This window comes from Mchenga conophoros, linkage group LG18, assembly GCF_057382185.1.
Source record: "Mchenga conophoros isolate Kocher_MC1m ecotype Shallow Benthic linkage group LG18, M_conophoros_male_GT1.1, whole genome shotgun sequence".
Classification (NCBI taxonomy): domain Eukaryota; kingdom Metazoa; phylum Chordata; class Actinopteri; order Cichliformes; family Cichlidae; genus Mchenga; species Mchenga conophoros.
This window is the reverse complement of record NC_140543.1, coordinates 7,953,369-7,978,271: the sequence shown is the minus strand read 5'-3', so window position 1 is coordinate 7,978,271 and position 24,903 is coordinate 7,953,369. Positions and strand designations below refer to the sequence as shown.

The 24,903-nt window shown below is 41.4% G+C and overlaps 1 protein-coding gene across 10 annotated transcripts in view; it reads right to left on the bottom strand.

The window, feature by feature from the left end:
* Positions 1–1,527: 1,527 nt before the first annotated feature.
* The window catches only part of pard3ab (par-3 family cell polarity regulator alpha, b), a 243,793-nt gene continuing 220,417 nt past the window's right edge, over positions 1,528–24,903 (bottom strand). For 8 of the 10 annotated variants that reach the window (XM_085254762.1, XM_085254765.1, XM_085254766.1 and 5 more), the window contains 3 exons: positions 17,385–17,508; positions 10,334–10,476; positions 1,528–5,403 (listed from right to left, as the gene is read on the bottom strand). In XM_085254762.1, coding sequence (XP_085110888.1) covers positions 5,010–5,403; positions 10,334–10,476; positions 17,385–17,508 — 661 coding nt within the window. In that variant the 3' untranslated portion in view covers positions 1,528–5,009. Of the gene's footprint in view, positions 5,404–10,333; positions 10,477–17,365; positions 17,509–24,903 lie in introns of those variants that run through there. The other 2 variants (XR_014889531.1, XM_085254770.1) reach the window with 2 other exon arrangements.

The window sequence follows — 24,903 nt, the reverse complement described above, 5'->3', positions numbered from 1 at the left end:
CCCCCACTATTGGGCAGCATGCAGCCCGGTTTGACTCCTGCCCTATGGTAGCTGGGACGGCCCCCCGATCACCCGGATAAGCACAAGTGGCTAAAATATGAATGTGAAAGTGAACTTAAACAGTTTAGAATAAATCCCTGGTTTTGCTAGTACCGTATTAATTTTTCTGAGCTTTTTTACTTTCTAGAGACATTTTTATTGTTCATCTTCTTATGTTTATGTAAGTTTTTTACTTAAGCAACTTTATTTTTTCATTTTATTCTATTGAACCATTTTCTTTTAGAGAAATTTTACTTTATGGAGTTTTTTTGTGTCATATTCTACTTTATCGAGCTAGTCTACTTTTAGTCTACTGCAACACTGGAATTTTCCAACATTTGCATTAAATTACATGTGTTTCCCAATGATATGACCTTCTTCCCTATTCCCAATGGGATGTACACAATGCCTTTTTTTAAAACATTTATGGTTTTGAACCAAATTCCATCCCTGGATAAAGGAAACCACAATATCCAACAACAGTATATGAGCCTAAGTATCCAGCCTACAAGGTATGAGCTGAAGCCTGAAAGCACCTGTTAGTTCTGACTGGGTCTCAGTGCACTGCAGTAAACCCTGGGAGGGCTGTGCATGTTCCATATTTCAGCTGTATTTGAATACCAATGTGGAATGAGACAGCTGAAACGGCATCCTGTGTTCTTGTAAATCCACACTTGTCAGTGCCAAATGCCCTCATAAATGCAAGCGTGAATGGCCGGGTATTCATGCGAGCTTCCTCAGTGAACCTTAAAGGATGTGGTCTGAAGGTTATCATCGACAGTCTGTGACTCAAAATTTCAAAGCAGAAATAAGCACACAAAATCCCTTCTGTTGTCTCACTGTGATCGTGGCATTGTTACACATGACATGTATAATTCCTTCTTAATGTCATGCTATTAACCCAGTAAAAAGAACGACTGCTGTGAATGTTAAAAGCGCAGGATGAGGTAGAGGGATCAAACTGCTTCCAGCTCTTTTTCCTGTGTACCTATATCTTAGTTTCTCTTAACACATGCAGGCTGTTGTCTTAAGCAGCATTAATTGTATTTAGTTAGGATGTCACCTTTGGCCTGAAGAACAAAAACAGTAGCAGGGAGCTGCTCAACAGGTCCCCTGTGAGTCACAGTGGGAATAAGGTTGGACTTAATAACAGGAAACACGGTGGTGTTTTGGGAGATTATCTCATTGTATTCACCAGGTCGGTTACACGGGGGGAGACAGCGCCGTTACCCACTAGCCAAATGTTTGTTTCAGTTATGTTTGTACATCAACTGCTACACCATTTCCCCCCACGGGAATTAATGATTTCATCATGTTATCTCCTCTTTATCCATCAAACTCTCTCAGTTTGTCTTTCTGAAAAAGACATCAGCAAGCAGCCCTGACAGGTTTGACATCTGACTGCAGAGTCCCTCGTGGTTAATTGGCGACACGTCTGATCAGGGTTCAGAGTCGGGGCTGGGAAGAAAAGCTGGGGAGGGGGAGCGAGACAGAGGCAAGGCGAGGTTGGAAACAGGATGGAACAGCCTTCTGTTTTATTCTAAATTTGATATGTACAGGAAGAAGTGGCTGCATACATTTCTTAATAGATCATGTAAAAGTTTTCTGAAAAAAAAAAACCCAACAACAACAAACACAACAATTGCACATCAGCATCTAATAACTTCCATTTGTTTTGAGATACTTTAAAACACATCCTGCTGCAGTATGTTTGAAGGCATATCAAACAGAGTACAAATACAATGATAACTGTCTGCAAGTGTTGGCTCTTACAAATATTAAAAGAGAAACGTTCAGGAAAGTGTACCCTTAAGATGGATTTAAAAAAAAAAAAAACCACAAAATCCACTGCAATTTGTGTGCTGCAGTGTCACTGACAGAAAAAAAAAAATCACATCATAACCTTCTTTGTGTAACATTTTGTGATATTATCTCAGGCACTTATTGATATAACAGGTACAGCTGAGCAGCTAAATCCACTGTATCCTTCTAAATATGCTGGTCTGCAATTTGTGTTCACAGCAGGAACCAAACACTTCGCTAAAATAATGTGCACAATGGAGAATGCTTCTACTCTCATCTGCACAGCTTGTGTCATTTTTTTGGTACGTTTTTCATCGGCTTCATTCTCAGGTGGGTTTAAAAACCTTCAAACTGGGAAGACGGCCCCCCTCCCCAAAAATCTGTTTCTATCATTGCACCCATGCACACATAAGTATGTGCGCTGAACAATATTGCTAAGTTTAAACCTGGAACGATGCCACTACAGGTTCAATTTTACTTCATCTCATTCATTACCCTTACCAAGCCTGCATCTATCCCAGCAAGGGTCTTCATTAACCAGCAGGAGATCATGTTTATCATGCAGCTTCCCTCTGCATATGGAGATGGTGTGGGAGTGAAGGGTGATTATGCACTGCCCGTTTGTTCTCTGTAGCTTTTTCTGTATTTCCCTTTTGTTTAAAATTTGACCTCTGCCCCGTTTCATTTGTTAGCTCGGAGGCAGACACAATCACGTCACAAACATTATCGCTGTCAAAGAAAGACGAGCACAGAGTAAGAGGTTGCCACCTACGGCAGCAATTATAATAGTGGGCTGGTGGCAGTATTTATTTATTTATTTTAAATATGTGTCATCGATGCCCAAGCGTTTTTTCCCAGTACACCTACAACAGCTGGCTTCAGTGATTAGTGCCTCACGAAAAGTTTTCAATCAGCAGCTGCAGAGTTGGGCCAGAATGGAAATTTTATCTAGTCTTGCAGATATTTCTTGTTTAATTTGTTCTGGTTTGTTTTTTTAAGTTCTGTTTCCTCATAAAATGGAGAACAACAACAACAACAACAACAAAATAATAGAGAAAAAAGTCCTTCTCAAGGCTGTCACAGCAAAAACCTATGAAACCAGTTCAGTTTGAACAGAATCAGTGGGTTTGCCAGGAGGTCTGACGTAAATCTGTGTGCAACATTTTCATTTTCATAACAATCTTCCTTCAATTTTAAGCGGAGCCATTGGTAGAAAAGGGGAGGAAGACATTTGAATAAATCAAATGTAAATAGTTGGCTAACAATAGACAGTTCGACAGCAAGCAAAATAAACTGAAGCGCTATTGTGACTAGTGTGCGTTAGCATTATTCCAGCCTGAAGATTGCTGTGGAATCTTCACCTGTGTCACACAAAACCCCTGCTGCTCGGAAAAGCCACTTCCATGGGAACTCCATGCAGGGCGAACGGCCAGATGACCCTCTCACCTTGCGTAATGATTAATGAAAGCCTGTTTGTTTACTTGTGAGCCTGTGGAAAGATTCCATATTTGTACCAGCTGCACAGAGAAAGAGGTGGTAAACACAAAGTTAGCATAACCCACTAAGCCCAACTGCCATATTAAGGGAAACATTTCAGGAGGGTTAAAAGGGAGTTAAAAATGTTCGAAACGTTTGTTTGGAAAGAACGGCTTCTTTCGTTCTGCTATTGTCAAGAGAAAAGTCCTATTTCATCGACTTATGGCAGCAAAAGCAAACTCAGAGCTAGACACTGCAAAATGTGAGCCAGTAAATAAGCTGTTGTTATTTTGTTCTGCCCTGTAAAAACTTTTGGCATTCAGATTATCTATTGACTGATGCTTTTTTTTAAAGTATGAGAGCCTGTTTACCTGTTCCCTCTTTTTAAATTATTATGGAGAATGGGGCCGACTAAATGCTAACAACTGCAAAAAAAAAAAATACAAAAAGCAATTATAGCAATTGAAAGCAATTAACTCCCAAGGACAGTTTTGCCTTTTGTTAAAACTGGGAAAAAGCTCCAGCTAATCTCACACTCGGAGGCTCATTGTCTCTCTTCCCATCTTTATTCTGTGTCTTTTTTTTTTGGCTTTTATTCCACTCTTTATGTCAGAAGCCGGGCCCTCTGTCGATGCCTCCGGTGGCAGCGTTCTTTGGCTCTGGCAGGCAGCAGGTGGCTTGTGATGAAAAATTCAGTGCAGAGCCTGACTCGGGAGACGAGGAGGAGGAGGGTGGCACCGTGTAGCAGGAGGAAGAGTAAGGGGAAGCGAAGGTGTGAGATGTGCAAAGAAGGGAGAGCAGGGGAGCAGAGGATAAAGGTAGGGGTGTTGAGGTAGAAAAAGAAAATAGGAGCGTAATGAACAGAGAGAAGACGAGAACAACGCAGAGAGGATGAGGGCTCCAGACAGACAGGCGGGCGGACCGGCAAGTCAAGCCCAGAGCCAAGCAGAGCAGCCAGGCAGAGGATCAGAGCTGTCTACCCTCTCTGCCTGAGCCTCCTCCATGGAGATAACACAAAATATGAATCATTTATGAGGGGGTCTTTTTTATTAATAACACACACAATGCGCCCCGCTTTCTTTCACACACTTTGCCTTGTTTTCTGTGCTCCCTGTGGAGTACTGTGCGAGTTGTGTTGCTGTGGAGAGAAGACTAAAAGTAGAGAAAACAGAATGCTGATAAACACCGGCAGCATCTGTCGGGGCTGAACGTGACAGGTGGGCAGAGTCATCCGCGGGACACATTCTTGATAGTGAAACATGTACCTTGTCACATGCCCACATACAAAACCCACACAGAAACTTGCGCCTCCCCGTGGGCTCAAAAAAGCGCCCACTCACTTGCCTGTCTGCCCATTTGATTGTCAGTACACGACGATGCCAGATCTCGATGAATCAGAGTCCTGGACGACTGCGAACAAGCTTCGTGTCCGTGAATGCAGAGAAGGCACTGTTTGTAGGAGGGTGAATGACTGACTAGTATAGGTCATCCTCACAGCGGAGGACTGAACACAAACACCCACATACCGAGTACACTTCACAACTGTTTACCTATAAGCTAACTGCTAAACTATAAGACCTCTAGGTTGTCCCCTGTCAAGATTCATAGTGTCTATTTTTCTTTCTTCAAAACAATCCCCTTGGCTCTAATCGTTTCGTTTGGCTCTTCATCAACCAGTCCAATGATGCTCTTCAAGAATAAAAAAGTCTTCCTTTCTCAGAACCCAATCTATTAAGCCTCGCTAACTGTGAAGGCGAAGGTGGCACGTCGTGTCGGTACGGCCCTTTAGGAGAGGCGGGGTCTTTCAGATGTGCCGTGTACCCCTCATAGCTGCTGTTGCCAGCACTTTCCTGCATTAATTTCCCTTTGGCTTCTTGCTCTCTGCGTCTCTGCTCCTGCCTCAAGAGCTCCTGGGCCTCCAGAAGGACTCTGGCATTGACACCGCCTCCACCTGGATAGCCGTTCCTGGAGCCCTGGTAGCTGGAGTACCTGGGGTTGTCCTTAGCAGTCTGGAACCCTTCACCAGGTGGGTATGCCTTATCCCAAGAGTCTTGGGAGATGGTGCTAGGGTTCTTCCTGGGTTGCCTGAAGTAGAAAGAAAAATACAGCAAGGGTAAATGTGAAACCGCTTTTGACATATTCATAAATAATTAACTCTAGGTTGTTTTTATCACCTCATTTTCACTCCGTATTTAGTTAATCACACCATCAGCAATCTGGAAACCTATCAGTTTCCAGTCCTTGCCTTTGGATATCCTGGCTGTGACTTCCTGTTACATTGTCCTAGGATGATAGCTGACAGTTTTGATAGAGATTTCATTTTTGGCACGTGCACTATTTTGTTCAAGAACCATTTACCTGCAAGTACACAAAGCCTCCTCTCCTCTTCAGTCAAAGCTTTCTTGTCTATAGAGTCAAGATATTCATATGCACAATCTGTTTTTAGGGATCATGCCACATGTGGTTATTTTCTGAATATATTTGCCTATAAACTGACTTCATCAGTTGTAGCAAATGCTGCAATTCATAGTGTAGGTTTGATAACATAGAAAGGGAAGCACTTTTGAAGCTGAGTGTAAAATATCACCAGTCTTATGTCAAAGTCAGCTTTTTTTTAAGCTTTTCCTCTCTGGTTCTTCTTCAGAGGGACTAAAAAGCGACGTTTAAAGCTCTGGAAAAATCTACGAGCGTTAGGTGAGATATTTTTTGTACAATGACTCGAAATTATGCCACGGGTAGGGATGGGTATCGAAAACTGGTTCTTGTTGAGAACTGGTTCCCACTGTTTCAATTCCTTGGAATTGTTTGCCATTTTTGCAAACGATTCCCTTATCGATTCCAGTTGCCCCGAATGACGTCACCACGTCGCGGAGCGTCATTTACCTGGCAGGAAACATGGCGGCTCAAACGCTCAAAAGTTTGGTTATACTTTACGAGAACGGATGACAACAGAGCAACTTGCAATACTTGCAAAGTAGATATTTCATTTAAGGGAGGAAACACTACGAATATGCAAAAGCTCACAAAACACGCAATGACCTTAAATGAATGTCGTGTTTTTAATTCCACTCCGGACTCGTGAATCTCAACCCAGCAGCAGCGGTAACGTTTGCACGTCCTCTCCCGTTAATGCGGCAGGTAAATAATCAACTAACAGTGCATATTATGTTAGCGCGATCTGCCTTATTACAAAACCTGCCATTACTGTGCATTTAGGTGACCATGATGAGAGAGACAGACAGAGTCTGGCTGGCTCAGATTCTCGCTGCAGTCTACCGGTAGCGTCTCCTTTCAGGCCAGGATAGACGAATGTCTCCGAGCAGTGACTAAGTTTGTGGTCAAAGGCTTGCACCCATTTGCCGCAGCAGATGCCCCCGATTTTCGGTAAGTGAATGTGTTTAATTGTAGGCAGGGACATTACTGGATATTCTTGTGTAATTGCTACTGAATAATTGATGTTATACTTTGTTATTGCAACAGAAGAATATTTATTTTATTATTTTACATTTACAATTTTTTTCCCGGGGACCCTGTGACACCCCATTGAAGGCTGTGGACCTCTTAAGATCTCACTGTTGGGTTTGTAAGGCCATGTTACTCCTAAATTTCTATCTTGTTCAAAGAGAAGATATAAAACAAAGTTCTAAGCTAATCGACCTTAGTGTTCTCCTTTTTTAAAAAGAATCGATAAGAGAATCGAATCGTTAAACAGAATCGAAAATGGAATCAGAATCGTGAAAATCTTATCAATACCCATCCCTCGTCACGAGGTTTTCAACTGACAGAATTTAGAGAAAGATTTTACCTTCACATAGGCGATGCAAACATAAGCTGTAATGTTGCCATGGAGATCAGCACAGAAAACTCTTATTAAGGTGAGATTTAAGGTGGATTTATCTGTTTTGGGCCATTTGTCTGTCCGCTTACATAAGCAAAGGTTTAAAGGTTTCTTTAAAAATCAAGAAGGGGCTTTGCCACTTTTTACTTCCGTCGGTGCCCTTCCAACCATCAACTGACATGGTTGTATTACAACCAGTAAATTAACTTGACTGAACTGACATGATGGAACAGATTATTTATTTTTTAAACTGATGTAATAATTACTGACACACCTGAAATTGAATAATTTGACTATGTATTTGAGGTAAAATGAACAAATATTCTCTCACAAAAACTAATTTTGGGTTTATTAACAACCGAACCTGTTACCTCCAGGCAAAGCACTAGTGTTTGGTTATTTTTTCTGTTGTTGAGAAAAAAAAACAAAAACGTCAGTAGCACAGGAGCCAAAACATCATATTCAATGAAAATGAGGCACCATTAGAGCCTCACAAACTGCCTCTGGGCAACTATCAACCCACAGCGACAACATACAGGGATACCTAACCATGTCAGAGTCTCCTTCTAGCACAATGGGCCCACGTTGAGACGGACTGAAACAGCCATTGGATCTGACAGACAGTAATAGCAGAGCATTGGATCTGACAGACACAAATAGCAGACCTTTTGCAGCTAGAAAAATGACCATCTTGTCCCCTATGGATTCATACGGGCTGATATGCAACACCTGACACAACAGTCTTAAAGGCGCAGTTGGTTGTCGTGATTCTGGGGGACTGCCCTGGCCTTTACAAGAAAGATAGACAGACAGAGGGGGGTGGGGGGGTCCAGATGTGTGACATCACCTCTCATTTCTGCTTGGCTAGCCTCTTTGTGGCAGCCTTGTCTTTGTGTGTGTTTGTGAGCCTATACGATATGCATGAGTATTCTAACAGCTCCACCCGTTTATCCCGAGGGCAAAACGGGAGCAAGAGACATAGAAGACGGCGACACACAAAAACATCAATGGGCATGTGAGCCATGCATAATTAGCAGGTTTATCAGCCAGCTGTGAAGAAATCGTATTATTCCTGTGTTTGGATTTCAGTAGGAAGAGGAGGGGAAAAAATCCTTAATGAGAACAAAAAAGACCTTTTGTTTTTATTCAACGGGGATTGAATGCGATTGGGAATGGATACGCTCCTCGATCGGCAAGATAGGAGTATATAGCCCAGGTTTATTCTTGCACACGCCTGAGCGCTTCCAATTTTCAGAGACAGGCGTCCCCGGGATCTGATTTCATTTCATATTGTTGACAAAGAGGCCAAAGCCGGTCTGCCTCCCTGCTGAGAAATGCAAACCAGATCACCGCCTCAGTTTTATGCTGTGCCAAGAGGGAGCGTGTACATGTGTGGTAAATACAGAAAGATGTATACCGTTCTGTATTCCACTCATGCACACAGTGGAGCATGAAGAAAGAGAGCGGCAAAAGGTGACAGAGTGAGACTGACAGAGGAAAGAGGAGATGGGGCAGGGGTGTCATGACATGTGGTTGCGACACCCACGCATGCACGCACAAGTAAAACCACATGCCAGCTGTTGCAGCCAGCCTTTGGCGTTGCAAAATGGCATTACTTTGGCTCACAGATCAACGGTGCTGATCTGTGATAAAGATCCCATTGCCCATCATTATTTCCAGTGGTGGCCGTTTATTTTCATTCATGCCTCCTTGTTTAGGAAAGGGTCTCATCCAGAAGAGATCTGGCCTTTGCCGAGAATAAACGCTGTTTTTATGGAATGATACTGTTATTAAAAAATAAATAAAAAGCTATGCTCATCCACTTGACGCTCATCAGAGCCGTGACCTTCCAAATGGAAAATGTAAAGCCTCTGACTCCAAAGGATGTTATGCTTCTCAGTCAAACAATACTTAGTGTTCTGGAGAAACTGCAGCCGTGTTTATCCAAACAGAGCAGTTTATTAATGGAATTAGTGTAAAAGTGAGGGTATGCGGCCACAGGATGTTGCCTCTGACCGCTGGAGCGCGACGGTAGTTCATTAATCTTTCAGCAAAGCTGCCTGCAATATTTATCAAGGAAGGGATTTATGTTGATAACAGTGGATTAGAGTACTACGGTGAAGTAAGAGAAGATAATGTATTAAATGTTGTATATGTATGGTAAGTGCGAGGCGACACGCACCAGGATGTGTCTGCTTAAACATAGTTGGCCTTAAAATGAGTTTGAAGGAGAAATTACACAGATGGCTTCGGGAAAGGCGACAGTAGCTGTGAACAATGTTTTCCTTCTGGACTTTTCATGCTTAAAGTGAAGAATTAAAAAAATATCCATAATAGGGTACTGCTATGATTTTAAATGAACATCAAATCTATGATTATAATCTCATTACGAGGTGTCATTATTACTTAACATAGTTTTTTTTTCTTTTTTAAAAACACAATACTGAGGAAGAGAAACGATCATTTCCTGACTTTCCAAGCGCTTTAGCGTTTTTAGAGGGGCTCATTCTTACTGTACATATGATACAAATATGTAAATATATGTAATCTGTTCAGGGATGCTGGAAATGTCCACCCTGGAGCTAAACATTTCACCAAACTCAACCCTTAACTCACACCAAAAGCATTAAAGCAATAACCAAAACTTCTCAAATTTAGAGAAAAAAAAAAAAGAATAGAGGAAAAAACCCCCCACACCCCAGCACACTTCCTGGAACAAGAGTCGCGCATCTCATGCAGATCAAAGGGAATTACATTAAGGGAGAGGAAAGCAATCATGTCATATCTTTGGAAGAGGGTAATATGATCTGTCCATCCTGACACTGAGAGTGTGTGTGTGCAGCTTTGTGGTCTGAAGCTGACCAGCTACGACCCTTTTTCTTACTCAGATGGTTTATATATGTATATATAAATTTAATCTGCCTTCACTACTGTCACTGGGCCATTACGATGAATCAGACGTAATCAGACAGGCGCGTACACGAACGCGCACACGTAAAACCACACATGCGTCACTGCTCGAGATCCATTACACCGGATTACAGATCAAACAGTCGCAAACTCCAGGACACTTTTCATATTAGACAGACGCACGAAAATCTCTTGGTACATATCGATCGTTGAACAGAAATAAACATCAAACACAATCGTGTCAAGTTCTACATCTGTCAGTCTTACCGTGGCAGGGAGCTGTACTGTCGCTGCGCCTGGGTGAACGAGTCTCTCTCCTCCTGCCTCTGTCTTTGCATCTGCACCTCGACCGACACCGAGTGACGGCCTGGCTGGCTGTACCCGCCTGGACCGTTGCTGCTGGTGTTTGACTGAAAACATGAAAGCGGCAGCTCAGTTAGAGCTCAGAACACAATCACCGCGCATATAATCAGAGACATCCTTTAGTTGTCTAGCTGCTACACTTTGATGCCAATCCACAGAAGATACTAACTAATGAAAATCACAGAAAATGTCCATTGGGTTAAAAATATTGCATAGAAATCAAAAATATTTTGCTGATCTCAGTGCAAAACATGTCTTGAACCAGCCCTCATTTCTTTATATTTTGCTCCCAAGGGGCCACACGTTCTTGTAATCTTTGTGGTCTTGAGCCAATGGTTCTTCCGGCTTTCTGAAGGTCTTTCAAAGTCTTTCTCTGGACTTTGGCTGCTTTTCCCTCATTTTCAATCCAGTCCTTGTATCTGAAGTCACTCAATACTTATCTATCAATCATTCAAGCACCTTAAAAAGGCACCCAACTCGAGGGACGGGCCGGTGTTTTGTCTACACATAACAGACAATTTAGCAAAGCCGATTAAATTCTTTAGCTGAATGTGTAAAAAACTGCTAAAGATGACACTATTTCACTGTGTGGAGTGTGTTCTTGAAAATAATTGAGGAAACTGATAGGTAGAGGACAAAAGAAGAAGGAGTAAGTCTAAAACACTACCTAGAGTAGATGAGCAGTATCTGAAAGTCACGTCCTTAAGAAAATGGGGCGGGGGAGAGATCCAGCAAAGACCTGACACAGGACCTGATAAATGCATCCTGGCCCTTCATCCATCTACTGTTCACTGAAGCCTCATCAGAAATAGTCTCAGTGGAAGGGTGGCTGTCAAGAAGCCATTCTTAAGGAAGGAAAATGGGGAGAAAGGCTGAGGTATGCCAAATTATACAAGAACTGGACTGACAATCTTATGGAGGAGGTCAGGAGAGGCTGAACAGTGTCTGAGTGTAAAATACACTGGAGCCTCCGTCACAGTTTGGAGCTGCATTTCAGCCAGTAGTGTTGGCGATTTTGATCCACCATGCAGTACCATCTAGAAGAGGGGTTGGAAACTCCAAGCCTCAAGGGCCGGTGTCCTGCAGGTTTTAGATGCCACCCTGGGTCAGCACACCTGAATCAAATGATTAGTTCATTACCAGGCCTCAGGAGAACTTCAAGACATGCTGAGGAGATAATTTAGCCATTTAAATCAGCTGTGTTGGCTCAAGGATACATCTAAAACCTGTAGATCTGGAGTTCCCCCCACCCCTGATCTAGAAAGTCTCTGATTCAGCATGTCACTGACGCCAAACACCAGTCATGGATTGGCCTTCCCATAACTGAAGCTGTGCGGATCATCTCGACTGAGAAAAGAACCAAAGGCAGCCAACATCCAAGAAAAAGCTTCGCAGGTCCTCCAAGAAGCCTGGAAAACTATTCCTGAAGACTATTCAAAGAAATTAGGATATCATGCCAAATATCGACTTTCAAGCTTGCTACAATTGTACCAACTCTATGTTTGCCTTCAATACTACATTTCAATTTGTGATTGTACACATTTCATTTAATTACTGACTGCTGCCCATTTGCTAGCAAAATATAAAGAAATGAGTGGTGGCTTGAGACTTTTGCACCATATTGTAACTAATAAAGACATTTTGTTTATGTACTATAATTACATAATCCACAGATTTTAAAATTTGGTAAAAAAAAAAAAACAAACTTACAGAATTCAGAGATATTCTGCTGATCACAGTGCAGGACACTGTCTAACTGCAAATGTGTCATAAGTAACAGAACTGTTTCTTCTCAGATTAGTTATTGACACAATCAACCTGTATCAAAGTGTTTTGAAATATAAATAAGAGCTAAAATGTCTCACCACCTTCTGTATCACCCTTTGTGGCTCTAACATGAGCATAAGTGCTGCTGGAAATGTCCTTGCAACAAAGCAAAGTTGTCAGTAACGATGTGTTGATCAGAGCACTGCTTGTACTCATAAAAGCTAATATGACTCTGGGACTTGTGGGAGTTTTACGCTCCCAGTGTTAAATAAATACTGATGACTTTTTTGTGTCCCGTTAAATATTTATGGAGCTGAAGAGCCTCAAGGAATGCAAGAAAGACTCTAACATGCCAACATGTAAAGTGAGTAGAAGAATTTTGTTTTTTATGTGAACTGATAATCACTGGAAACTCAAACTAGACACATCAAATACACATATATGGCACATGTATATACAGCTGTGGCTAGGCTACAAAATTGTGGTGAATTTCATGCTGTTAATATGCAAAATCCTTAAAGAAACAACGAAAGATTTTTTTTTTTAGTTTTCTTGATAGGCCTCTCATAAATTAGTGTGGCGAAAACACCACATTGCCTGTATAATAGCACACATCAATACATATTTTTATGAAAATGGCGTTTTGTTCTGAAAACTAAACTGCCACCGAGTTATATTTGCACGGACATCTTGACTTAAAATAGAGAAAAGAACACACGATCCCTCGGTACAAATTCAAAGCATGAAAATCACCACAACTTGGAGTTCGAGTTTCCTCACAGTAGCCCAATAAAACTAGCAGCCATCCCTGACACAAGATACCCTCACAAAATCTCCCCGTCGCACCCCTCCGCCCGCCCAAGCCCAAACCGCAGACACTTACCAGCAGTTAGTGGGGCAGACACACCCTGAGCTCGTCTCTTCTCAGGTCAAAATGAAGGTGAGTCACACAGACAGACAGGGAGGGAAGGTGATGTGAGAGAGGAGGGGGGAGCCATGCTGGAGACTCAGAAGGGTTACACAATGAGATGTGATGGATGTTAGTGGGTGTTAATGAAAAAGACAACACCTGACATCGTGACAGTCCTCCCCATACACGAACACCTCCTGCGTTCCTGTTATCGGGCTGTGGTAGGTATGTGCACTCAGACACAGACAGCTGAGATAAATTTCAATTTTGTGGTAGCAAATAGTTCATGACTGCATACAACGGCGTGATTCAGATATGCACGTACACATTTTTACTGCTCAACTGTGAGAATTTCTTAGCCCAAATAGGTTGACTATATTGAAACAAATGCCTTCATATTATTCGTTGCCCCGGCATGCCTACAAAGACAAGTATCAATATCTGTTCCCTAGTAGCGATACTTACAGGCAGGGGGAAGAAATAACCCTGACATTATGGCCTTGCAATTCCTCTCCATTTTTTCTTGGAGAGATATATGTCCTAGGCTGCTGCAGTTCAAACAGGGATAATGGCACACATTATGATACACCGTCTCCTTAAAAGCACTCACCAAAAGAGACGTAGCAGTTGCAAACTTGTGATAGAAGCTCAAATCTTGCATATTTTTGCGTGTTGGTCAATGCTAATTTGCCTAGGAAAGTGCACACACCTGATTAGCAGATATTTCCTCCACTAATTCAGAAGTTGGAAAGGTTGTACCTTTTTAGCCATTCACAATCTGATAAACGCTTCATTTGGAGTATAATTAGCTTTTAACCTTAATCCCCTTTATTGCAACTACAAGCCTAATTCATATCCTTAACCTGATCGTAACCATAACCCAAACATTGTTAAAATATGCAAGGGCAGTGCAGATCATACTGGACCTCACAAAGGCATACACACAAGAATGCATACAGACTCTCAGAAACCTCAAGTTTCACCTCGAGGTTCAGCCCACACTTGTACCACAACCCCTCTTCCTGCAATTAGCTGTGTGGGTGCAATAACTGTGTGCAGATTAGTTGCAACACAAAGCCAATCTAATTACTTTTATGGCTGTGCAACGTATTGAGAGCCTGGTGGGAGCAGTGTGGACATCAGTTGGTGGGAAGGCCATAAAACGATTAAGAGTGCTAACGAGGCTCGCCTTTATACCAAATGAAGCCGGGGCAATCATCTCTGGCACCGAGTGGCGCTGGATTGTGGTTCGGCTGACAATAAAGGAGGAGTGAGTGCCTATAAAGCCCGTATTCCACATGTGAATTTAAAATGCTCATAGGAGAAGTTCAGGCTTAACATTTTTCCCCCCACTTGAGAAAAAAGAAAAATCCCTTCAGGGAGTGCTGAATATTCTTGGGAATGTTTTCTCATTCCTAAACACAGTGATTGCAGAGGGGAGTGGAAAATACCCCGAAGGAGGCCAGATAATAGCAGCATTAAAATGTTACAGTAAAATACAAAAGGCAATATCGTACCATTTCTAAACCCCCAACATCAACTGAATGAACTCCTCAGTTCCCGTAGTGGTATAAATGAGTGCAATAAAGCTCGGCGCGGTGCTGCCGAGAGGGTGAGCATCAGTCATCGTTGATGGAATTAGACCGTTCTACCCACAATCCTCTCCTGCTCCCCAAACTATGGAGAAAAAGGAGGAGAGGGGGCCCATCACAAAGAACGGATATATTGACCCAACGCATGTGGCTACATATGGATGGCTAAGAAATAACTGTTTATTTATTTAGTCATCCATATTTAGAAAATGTATAATTGGGTGGATGAGAAAGACAGCTGCAGATATCAGTCGTATCAGTATGGTGTGACACTGTGGTCAATAACTCCCAGTTTAAAGAAGAGAGATAACTGGAACTCATGATCATTCGAACACCAACTAATCTCTCTATTTTGCATTAATTTGTAGATTGTTTTATGAAATAACCAAAAGTATAGTCTTCTTTTTTAGGGGGTGGATAGTACGGCACAAATTTGAAATTTGCAATGGTTAAAAGCCAGATTCTCACGATTTATATTTGGCAAGTTTGCTTGAAAATGTTAAAACACTGAGCCAAGTTTTTGTCCATTAATTCAATAAATCTACTCTATTAGTTATTCCAGCACCGAAAACCACTGCTGCCCCTATAAATCTACATATGGTGAACAAAGGCAACTCTATTTTCATTTGCATCATACAGCATTACAATTTTCTACTATAAAAAAAGAAAAAAAGAGCAGTAGCAAATGGCACCATCTCACTGTTCTGGCAAAGACTAAGTGGGGCAGATGTAGGTGAATTAACAAAAAGGACGGTGGCTCCTTGAGGTTTGCAGCACATCACTCGGATGAAGCAAGAAAACGTAATAAATGCACGGCAGAGGTAATTGAATTTCAAAGAAACATTCTCCTGTTTTCCATATGGCCCACAAGTATGGCCAGAGCATGAGTCTAATAACATGCAATTACTATAGAAACCCTGAGTGTGGGCTACAGTCTGACAAAGTAAAAGGGATTTAACAGGCTGTGGAACTGAAAAGGATTGCTGGGAGAAATCTGTGCTTGTCAGGTTTATTTCCAGACTAATTAAGCTTTAATAATAATACACTTGACACAAAGATTTTTTTCATGCACCAATTTATCGGATAAAAAAAAAAAAAGAACAAAACATTGTAGCTGATGGAATATCTAATTTTTATGGGTAACTAACACTACTTTCCATGATTTCGATGGCAATAGAAAGTACATTGCAACTAATATAAGAAAAAATGCTGCAACGGCTCTTTAAACGAGAGCACGCTCAGTAGCTTTTCAGACAAAAGGAGAGATGACCTACGCTCTTCTTTCCCACACGCTGCTGCTTTTCCTGTACAAAGCTGGTTGGAATGTGCACCAGTCCATCTACCCCATTTACACGCAGGACACTGGTTAATACTGCCAAATGCAAAACACTGCTGCACACATTTGTTGGGCTTATTAGTTAGAAAAGAAAGAGCCAGAACACAGAGGATATGGTTCATGAGCTCTCACTTTATCAATTCATTTCAATTATAAGTCACAAGGGTAAAATTTTCCCATTGCACATCAAAAGACTGAGCAAAGTTACAGTGGGAATTTCTAGTTTATACACCAACAATTAAAAAACAAAAAAAGTTCATACAGAAATATACAAAAACATTTGTGCGAAAACACCTTGTAGAGGGAAAACGCTAACAAGGGCGCTCAATGTTATTCCTTATGGACAACACACTGTGGTATGGGACAACCCACATTTGTGCTACCTACCACCATAACACACTATTTAAAATTATATGTATTGTGTTATATATATTAGAATAAGTTGGGAGGGACTGTGTGTTAAAACAAAAATGTGTGTTGTCCCGCACTCAGCGCAAGTATGTGAAGACATTTCATTTATAACACACACTCTACCAATTACAAAAAAAGGAATAAAAATGATGTATAAGGTTTAAAATCTGATACGGCTGGCTGTTCATTTAACCAGAGTTTTCTACTAGAGTTCATGTAAAACCAAGTACACTTGAGGTGCAGTGCCAGGAAGCAAGAAGGACTAAAATAAATACTAAAAATATGACAAGTGATTGCATCAGCTCAAAAAACTTTGAAGGCATTCAGATTTTGTTCGCTTATAATTACCCCTTGTTGCTTCAGAATGCACTCGTTATCTTTCTCCTCAGCTAATGCAACTTTGATTTAAAGCAATGTCCGTTAAAAAGCACATAGCTCTCTCACTTGAAACTGTAAGAAGGCACACGTCAAAAAACAGGTGACCCCCTATACAGAGAAACAAATTGGAAATGACCCAAATCCATGAGGTGGTGGGCGGGTCCATGTGGATGACTGACACACAGAAAATGAAGACGATGGATCAGTACAGCAGGTCGTGACAGGTGGGTGGGGTTAGTGATGGTTGTGTCAGGAGGTGTGAAGACTCCCGCATGCAGACGGTGTTAGCATTAGCACAATTAGCCATGAAGGCTAATGGAGGTTAATGGTAATCCTCAAGTATAGAGGACCATCAGTCTTGTTCATGGCTGCTAGTAGTGGGGTTAGTGACGGTAAGCACCATTAGCCACAGGTGCAAACACTGTTAGCATTCTCCTCAGGCTAGCACTTGAGTCTCGGCCTGGTAGATAGCGGTCGTTTCTGGACAGTCTTACAGTTTAGCCGTCTTCTCGGCCCAGCAGCGGATTTTAGTTACAGGCCCCAGTGATTTTAGACACTCACCCAGGGCTGCTCGAAGCTGTACGTCCTCCTGCGATCATCTGGGTCGTCCGGGACATTCTGGGCCTGCTGAAACTCTTGCCTCAGCCTCTGTATCCGGTCGTGGTTGCTGGGGGTTAGTCGGTTACTAGGGAGAGAGCAGGGAGAAAAAAGAGAGAGGGTGGAGGGAGATGGATGAGTGTGAAAGGTCCATTGTTAACAAGTGACCTGATTCCATCAGCAGGCAGAAATGGCCTGCAGGATGATGTTCTTTAAAGTCCAGCGTGTTTTGTCCATGAATTGATCAAATGCACTGTTGACACTGGCAAAGCACCCGGATTTACTCAACCCAGATAAAATGTAAAAAATGTGATAAAGTGAGGCCGGAGCCAAGAGCGAGCTTACAGCTGAGCCAACAGCAATATGAATCAAACTAATGTACTTCTGATGTATTATTCAGAACATTGAACAAAGACTAGTGGTGAACGGTGAGTAGTACTCCAACATCCCCACGCCCCCACCCCATCCTTCCCATCGCAGCCTTATATCATTCATCCACTGCGCTGCTATTGTCTTTCGCAGCCCTGTTTACATCAAACAACGCTGCTGTCAGTGTAACTTCCTCATGGTACAACGAGTAAATACACTCACACTGGTCATTCATAATAACTCTACAACTGCAACTATATTAGGAATTACAGAGTCTGAAATGCTCAGCTATAACACCATGAAGTGTGTGACTAAGTGTGGGACTAATAAAGGTTTATCTGACCTTATTTCTCCTCATAGTTTTTTTTTAATATATATATATATATATATATATATATATATATATATATATATATATATATATAAATTGTGTGAAATTTAGATTTTGAAAGTTAGTCCCTTTCACCAACGGTTTGGACCATGCGTCATAAATCAGTCCTAAAATTTAGCTATTTTATTTCCATTGACTTTTCTGCATTTCACCATAAAGGCTTTTGCGTCCTCATGAACACAGAACGGAGAGAAATCTATAGACCTAAATAGAAACGAAACGACGGGGTAGTGTTAAATTCACATGGCCTCCTACAGAGGAAAGTAATTAACACATTTTCCCTCTCACACAGTGTGAATGAATAGAAGTGTTGGACTCTAAATGAAGGAGCAGCGGGTGACTGTGACTCTGAGCTTGACTTTTCAACTTTCCAACTTTTGCCAGGAAATTCCTGTGGACTTTGTTATCTCTCAAACTCGAAAGGTCCAGCCTGCAACCTTTTCAGCTTTTTCAAATCTTCTCCTGACTGAAGACGGGGAGCGTTAGGGTCAGCATAAAAAATTCCAAACTGCAACTGGTAAGGGTTATGATTAAACTAAAGTTAAAAAAACATAAAATGCACGCTGTGCATATGCAAAAAAAGGAAGAAGAAGAAATCCCAGAGCAGCTGCACATTTAGAATAGACTTAGAATAGCAGTTTGTCTTTATTAGGTCAACGTATGACTCTATGTAGCATAAAATTACTGCGTAATTCATTTCATCCATCACAAACAGCCAGAAAGCGAGCCCTAATGGCATAACCTAAAACACAACAGCACCACCAACTTAGCCAGCTATCAACTCCAGACACACAATAGAAAAGCCAGAGGCGGTCAGCCTTGTTAAAGACCAGGAACCTGCCATATGCAATCCAGCTAATCTCCATGACATGTAACACAGCTGCTTGGCCTTTCTGTAACTCAGCTGAACTGATGTGTGACCTTTTGACTACGGGTCAAGGATGCAATGCCAGCTTTAGCAGAAAGACTCATATCTAATGTATGTAAACAGATGCCTGTCCAAAACAAAAGAAAGAAATGTTTGTTTTTTTTAAATGTAATGTTTGTCAGATGGAAGCTGTTCAGTCTTCCGAGGCTCAACCTTGTAATAAAAAAATCGTATCAGCTGATATTACAGAATCCTGCCCGAGAGACTAAAGAAAACAGGAACTCAAATAAAGGGATCAAAGATCTCCAATCTTTGACAAAACGCTGTAAATCAATCAAAGAAAGAGCAACACAACAATACAACTGTACTGCCAAAACACCCCAGAGACCAGGAAGAACAGCAGGCTGAAATTTAGCCTGAGATGAGCTTCATCATCTGGACAGACTCACTCAATATCTGGCACTACTGTATGAGGCTGAAAGGTCACTGTGAGGCTTTGTGGAGTGGAGTGTCTCTGGGACTCAATAAGAGGACTGTGGCTTGCTGACTGGGCTGCCAGCAAAGCTGTTTACGCTGAGATGCACCCTGCCTTTCATGGTCGGGTGTGCCTCCTGAAAAGCTGTCTGTCTCAGCCTTAAGCCTGGCAAGGAAGGAGCTTTGGGAAGATGTAATGTCTGCACTGTGGGCAGACTTTGACGACGCTACTACAATATGCCCTAATGCGGCGTGTTCAAGCAGAGGGATTGCTCAAAAAGAAGCTTTGAGAATAAAATCAAAACTTGTGTCTTTTTTAAAATCCTTGGCTATAATTTGGGTCAGGAAGTCTGTAAACTCTGTGGTAACTTTGACAGATGCTTAAAAAGAAGAAATGTTTGGGGGGGGGGGGGGAAAGGTTTACCGTTGACCTTTTCTCTGCCAAATCGCCATCTAATCAAGTCTAAATCAAGTGATAAATCCAGTTCAATCACCGGGCAGAGAGATGACATTAACATTACAATACCAAGAAAAATCTGTAATCTGCAAGTAACAGATATCGATTACGTGGTTTTTAACAGCTTGAAAATACTGACTTTTACTTTTAACTGATCCAGATAATGGAGGCCCCGAGTCCAAACTGTAAGCTTAATGAGCTTACAGTATTGATTCAATGCATAAATGGTATGACGTAGAGCTGGGCGATATGAGATTTTTTCATATCACGATATGTTTTTTTCATTTCAGGCGATAACAATATCTATCACGATATAAGCCAAATAACTATATTTGTAAGATTTAAATGTGCCGTTGCTCACAAGTAAAATGTGAAATAATCAGCAGCTTGTTTTTATTTAAATATTTATTTCCCATAATAAGTTCAACAGGGTAGATGTACTTAAGGAACATGAGACTTTTTCAGATAAATAAAGGCAAATATTGCAAACTACACAAAAGGCAGCCGCTAAAGCGTTTAAGTTTCAAAATAGAACAAACGAAACAGACTACTAAATTGTCAATTCCACTTAGAAACAAAATATTAATTCTAAAAATAAATCTTAGTTTGTTTTACAGAAGAACAGACAAAACGGACTAACTTTTGTCAATATCAAATAAACTGAGAACTAAAAGGAAATTCTCAATCTCTCCTTGTTGTATAGCTGAGCTTTTCAAACAGTTTTAACAGTTACTTTAGTCTGACAAAAGCCGAATGACGAATTAGCGCTTCCAGTCAGAGACTGAGGCTACGTCCACACGTACACGGGTATTTTTGAAAACGGAGATTTTCCGTTTTCGTTTTAAAAAATAATCCCGTCCGCACATAAAGGGAGAAATGAAGGAAAACGCTGCTATGAACATGCCAAAGCAGCAGGTGGCGCTAGATTCCTAACCGTGCAGAAATACTGGCCAATCAGAAGTCTAGAAGCCTCGGTGGGAAAACGTAAACAAAGCTGGGGCATAGAAGCAGAACCGAGTCGTATGTGTGGAGGGACAGTAACTGTGTGTATATGTAAGCATTTAAACACTGCAGAGAGTAGAATTAACAGTAACAGTATTGTAGAAATTCATTTCACCGACACAATAACGTGGCGCACAGTGTGACGCATGCACCAGTTTATTGTATTTCCAGACTTGCTTTCGGCACAATTTACAGTGCACGCTACTCTGTTTTTTGTCAGACTTGAAATAGCCGAAATACCTTCACACTACGGAACTTCTATGGCTCTTCCGTTCGACAATCTCTCCGGCATTGGAACCATCATCTGTTTTCTCTTCGGTCACGCTCGGTTGATTTTTCTAGTCGGCACACTCATTTCCTCCATTACCCGCTGGCTGCTTCCCAAACAAACACATGTGCGGCTTGGCACTTGTGCTGTACGTAACAAGTCACGCGACGTGACGCTGCGGCTGTGATTGGTTCGGCTCTGCGCTACTTAATTTGGATTGGCTGACCTTTTTTTTTTTTTTTTTTTTTTTAAGAGGACAAGAGCGGCGAGGTCTATCGCGATAGCTTAATTTCTCTATCGAGTAAAAGTTATATCGCGATACATATCGTTATCGTTCTATCGCCCAGCTCTAGTATGACGTAAGATTATTCTCTTCAATGTGCTGCGATTAGCTGTTAATTTTGTGTATCACTCTGTTAAGTTTACTGGCAGCAGCAGAGTGACGACTTAGAGTGATGTCATTTCTACTTAGTAAACATTCTTTAACAAATTACAAAGTGCAGCTTGGAGTGATCATTACCAAAAGACCAGAGTTTGCTGAAGATGCATCAGAATTAACGTTAATTATAGTTCATATAATCTTCTTTGGGGTTTTTTTTGTTTTTTTTTGTTTTTTTAAAACAGAAGTAAGCAACCCTGCAGGTTACAAACAAGAATACTGGCACTCGGTAATGCAAAAATACTTCAAAAAAACTAAAGCGAGTCAAAGTATTTCACAGTACTGAAACAGATCTTAATGGGCTCTTTGCATCTGTGACTACTTATTCTTGGTGCCCTTTAACGACAATTAGGGCAGGGCAATATGGTTGAAAATATTTATCACAATATACATTTGAAAATTTGCGATAATGATATAACTGACGATATAATTGACGCGAGACAAAATCTCCACAACTTTATTAGTGCAAAAAAAACCCCATCAATGTATTTTCACTTAAACAAGCAGCTGTTTTTTATGTGCATTAAAGCTATATAAAAATGTAACAGTGCAAATGCAAATTCCTTGCTGACAGTTTAACCAAAAGGCATTTCCAGTGGAAACTGGCCGACATATCCTCAGCATAACCATGTAGAATATCCACAAAACTGAAAAAGAGGTTATACACACACAATACGGTAATATTATGTTGAAGCACAGTACGTATCACTCCGCAAGGCTCCTGCCTACGGCAGCCGTAATGCTCCGACAATCCATCAAGCGGTGCGGCTTCGTAGCTTAGCAAAGTCGTACTAAAAACATTTGACAGATTTTCGAGCGCCGTGTACATAAAATCGTTTCCAGGTCAGTAAACACAACCAGAATTCATACATAACGCACACGGGATTATAAGGGGCACTGTCGATTTTCAGAAAATCAAAGGATTGATTTGAAGTGTGCCGTATTTCCCGAAAAACACGGTAATAACGACGGCCCGCTAGCATGCTCTACCAAAAATAGTGCTTTGTTGTGTATCTGATGGACGAAAGCCAAACCAGTTCCACACTGAAGTTGCAGCATTTTTACAAACCAATTCTGGTTCATCTGTTTCATTCAACGATCTGATTTCACCCTCTCATTCTCTGTCGCCGCCATGCTTTTTCCGCCATGTGCGTATGAAAACAAAGGCACTGCACATGCACATTATACCCATATTCTATCGAGATATTTTACTTTCTTATCATTGCCTAATATTATACCGGCATTACCATGAACGGTTGACAATGCTGTGGTCTTAGAGCTAAGGAATACAAATTCAAGATTTAGGTCTTTAATAAACACAATTTATTCTTGAAATCTGGCCTGTGTTGCAGGCAGTCTTTTTGATCTCAGAGCCACAATATGTATGAAAAATGCAGCCAAGACACTCAAAACAAGAACCCAAACTTTATGAGCAAGATTGATTTAAGGCAGGCATACAAAGCCTTTGCTTTATTTGGCAGGGAAGAGGACTTCCAAACTAATAGGATTAGAAGATATGGGCTGTCACCTCAAAATCCCACATGACTCTGGCACTGCTTTCACAGATCCCAATCAAAGCATGCCAACAGAGAAAGGGAAGGTGCAATGTACAGTAAGTGACAGAGGCAGCTGATAGGCAGCGCTTTAATCCTGCAGATTACAAATGAATGGCCTCATTCACAATGTGCGCTCTTCCCATGTCTTTAACATCCTTCAGACCTACCAGCAACTGTATAGGGGCATAAATTTTACAACCATCGCTTAGAGGACTTGGCAACCTTTAGTGGATCGATGTGCTCTCGAGATGAATGCAAAGCGGCGGGTGTCCGCGCAGTTGAGAGCACTAAAAGAGAAACAACTGGAAACGACCCCACAGCCCGCAAAGACCATCTGAGCATGTACAGCCTGCTGAAGTTCAGAAGCCTACATGGTGGGAAGATTCAAGTGGATCTTGTGTCTGTTTTGTGACGAGGGCCCTTGTGGCGAGTGGTTACAAGTGGGGTGACCTTGAAGATACAAGAGCAGCATTGTTGGTTCACACTTCAAAGTATTAGATGAATGCATCGCCCTGAGCCAAATGCACCACCATGCAAACGAAAACCCCAGCCAAGACTACTCAGTGTCTTAAATGTTAGTGCCTTCAATTCGAGCTTACTTCATTACACTCCTTTAACTTAAAGGGCATCTTTTGCCATTTAAGCAAATTAACAGTTGCTGACTCAAAAATAAATCTCACCTCCCTTTTAATAACGATAGAATATCACAGAACGCAACCCCTATCTATTTAATTTGGCAAAAATCCTCACTTCATAATAATCAACTTTTTAATTAAAAACACCACCTTAATTAAACATTTAATTAAGCATGGGTAGTCATGGGATTCCCATCTCTGATGTGACTGTTGTACTGACTAGCTCGGCAGCCTCTTAAATAAACATTTACTGATGTACCGACACGCGCGGTAAGGGGGGGAAAAAAGTGCCCACACGTCCTTCTTGAACGCAGCAGATGTGGTGGTTAGTTATCAGATGGGTGAACTAGGCCCTACATCCTCTGACAAAGAGGGAGTAGCTGGTGGCGGCTTTCTCTGCTGTGAAAAATGAACTGAGATGCTGGAGATGATAATCCAGGTCTATTGATCGAAGGCTCGCAGACAGCTAGAAGGGAGACTGATGCTCTCGCTAACTGCTGCTAGCAGCTAACTCTCCATCTGTGAGCCACTGTATGACAGTGTCCCTGTTATCTACCGCAATAAAGCAAGAGGGATCGACTCTTTTTACACTCTTGTACAGATCTGCGATAGCTGTTAGATACTTTAAAAAAAATGTAATTTTCTAAGTGTATTTCTGATTACAATCCAACATTCATGACAGCCCCTGTATTTATTTTTGTGGTTTATCACAACACTGAGAGCTAACACAATTTTATGCCTTGATTTGCTCTACATTATGATTTAAATGGTTTTACTTTTTAAAAAACAAACCGTCTGCCATCTCTGTCAACTTGTTCTGGTTGGATGCTCATAAAAGCGCGTTTTAACAAGGGAGCCCTTCTTGTGGCATTTTTTTATTTTTATTTGTAGAGCTTCTAAGGAGAGACAAAGTTTGTTTTGAAAGTAATTTTCTTTCCTGAGTGTTGTTCACTGCTGCTACTGTGTAAATGGTGTCTCACGGGCCCATGTGGGCTGTGTAGTTGATGAAATAAAATATTCTCAA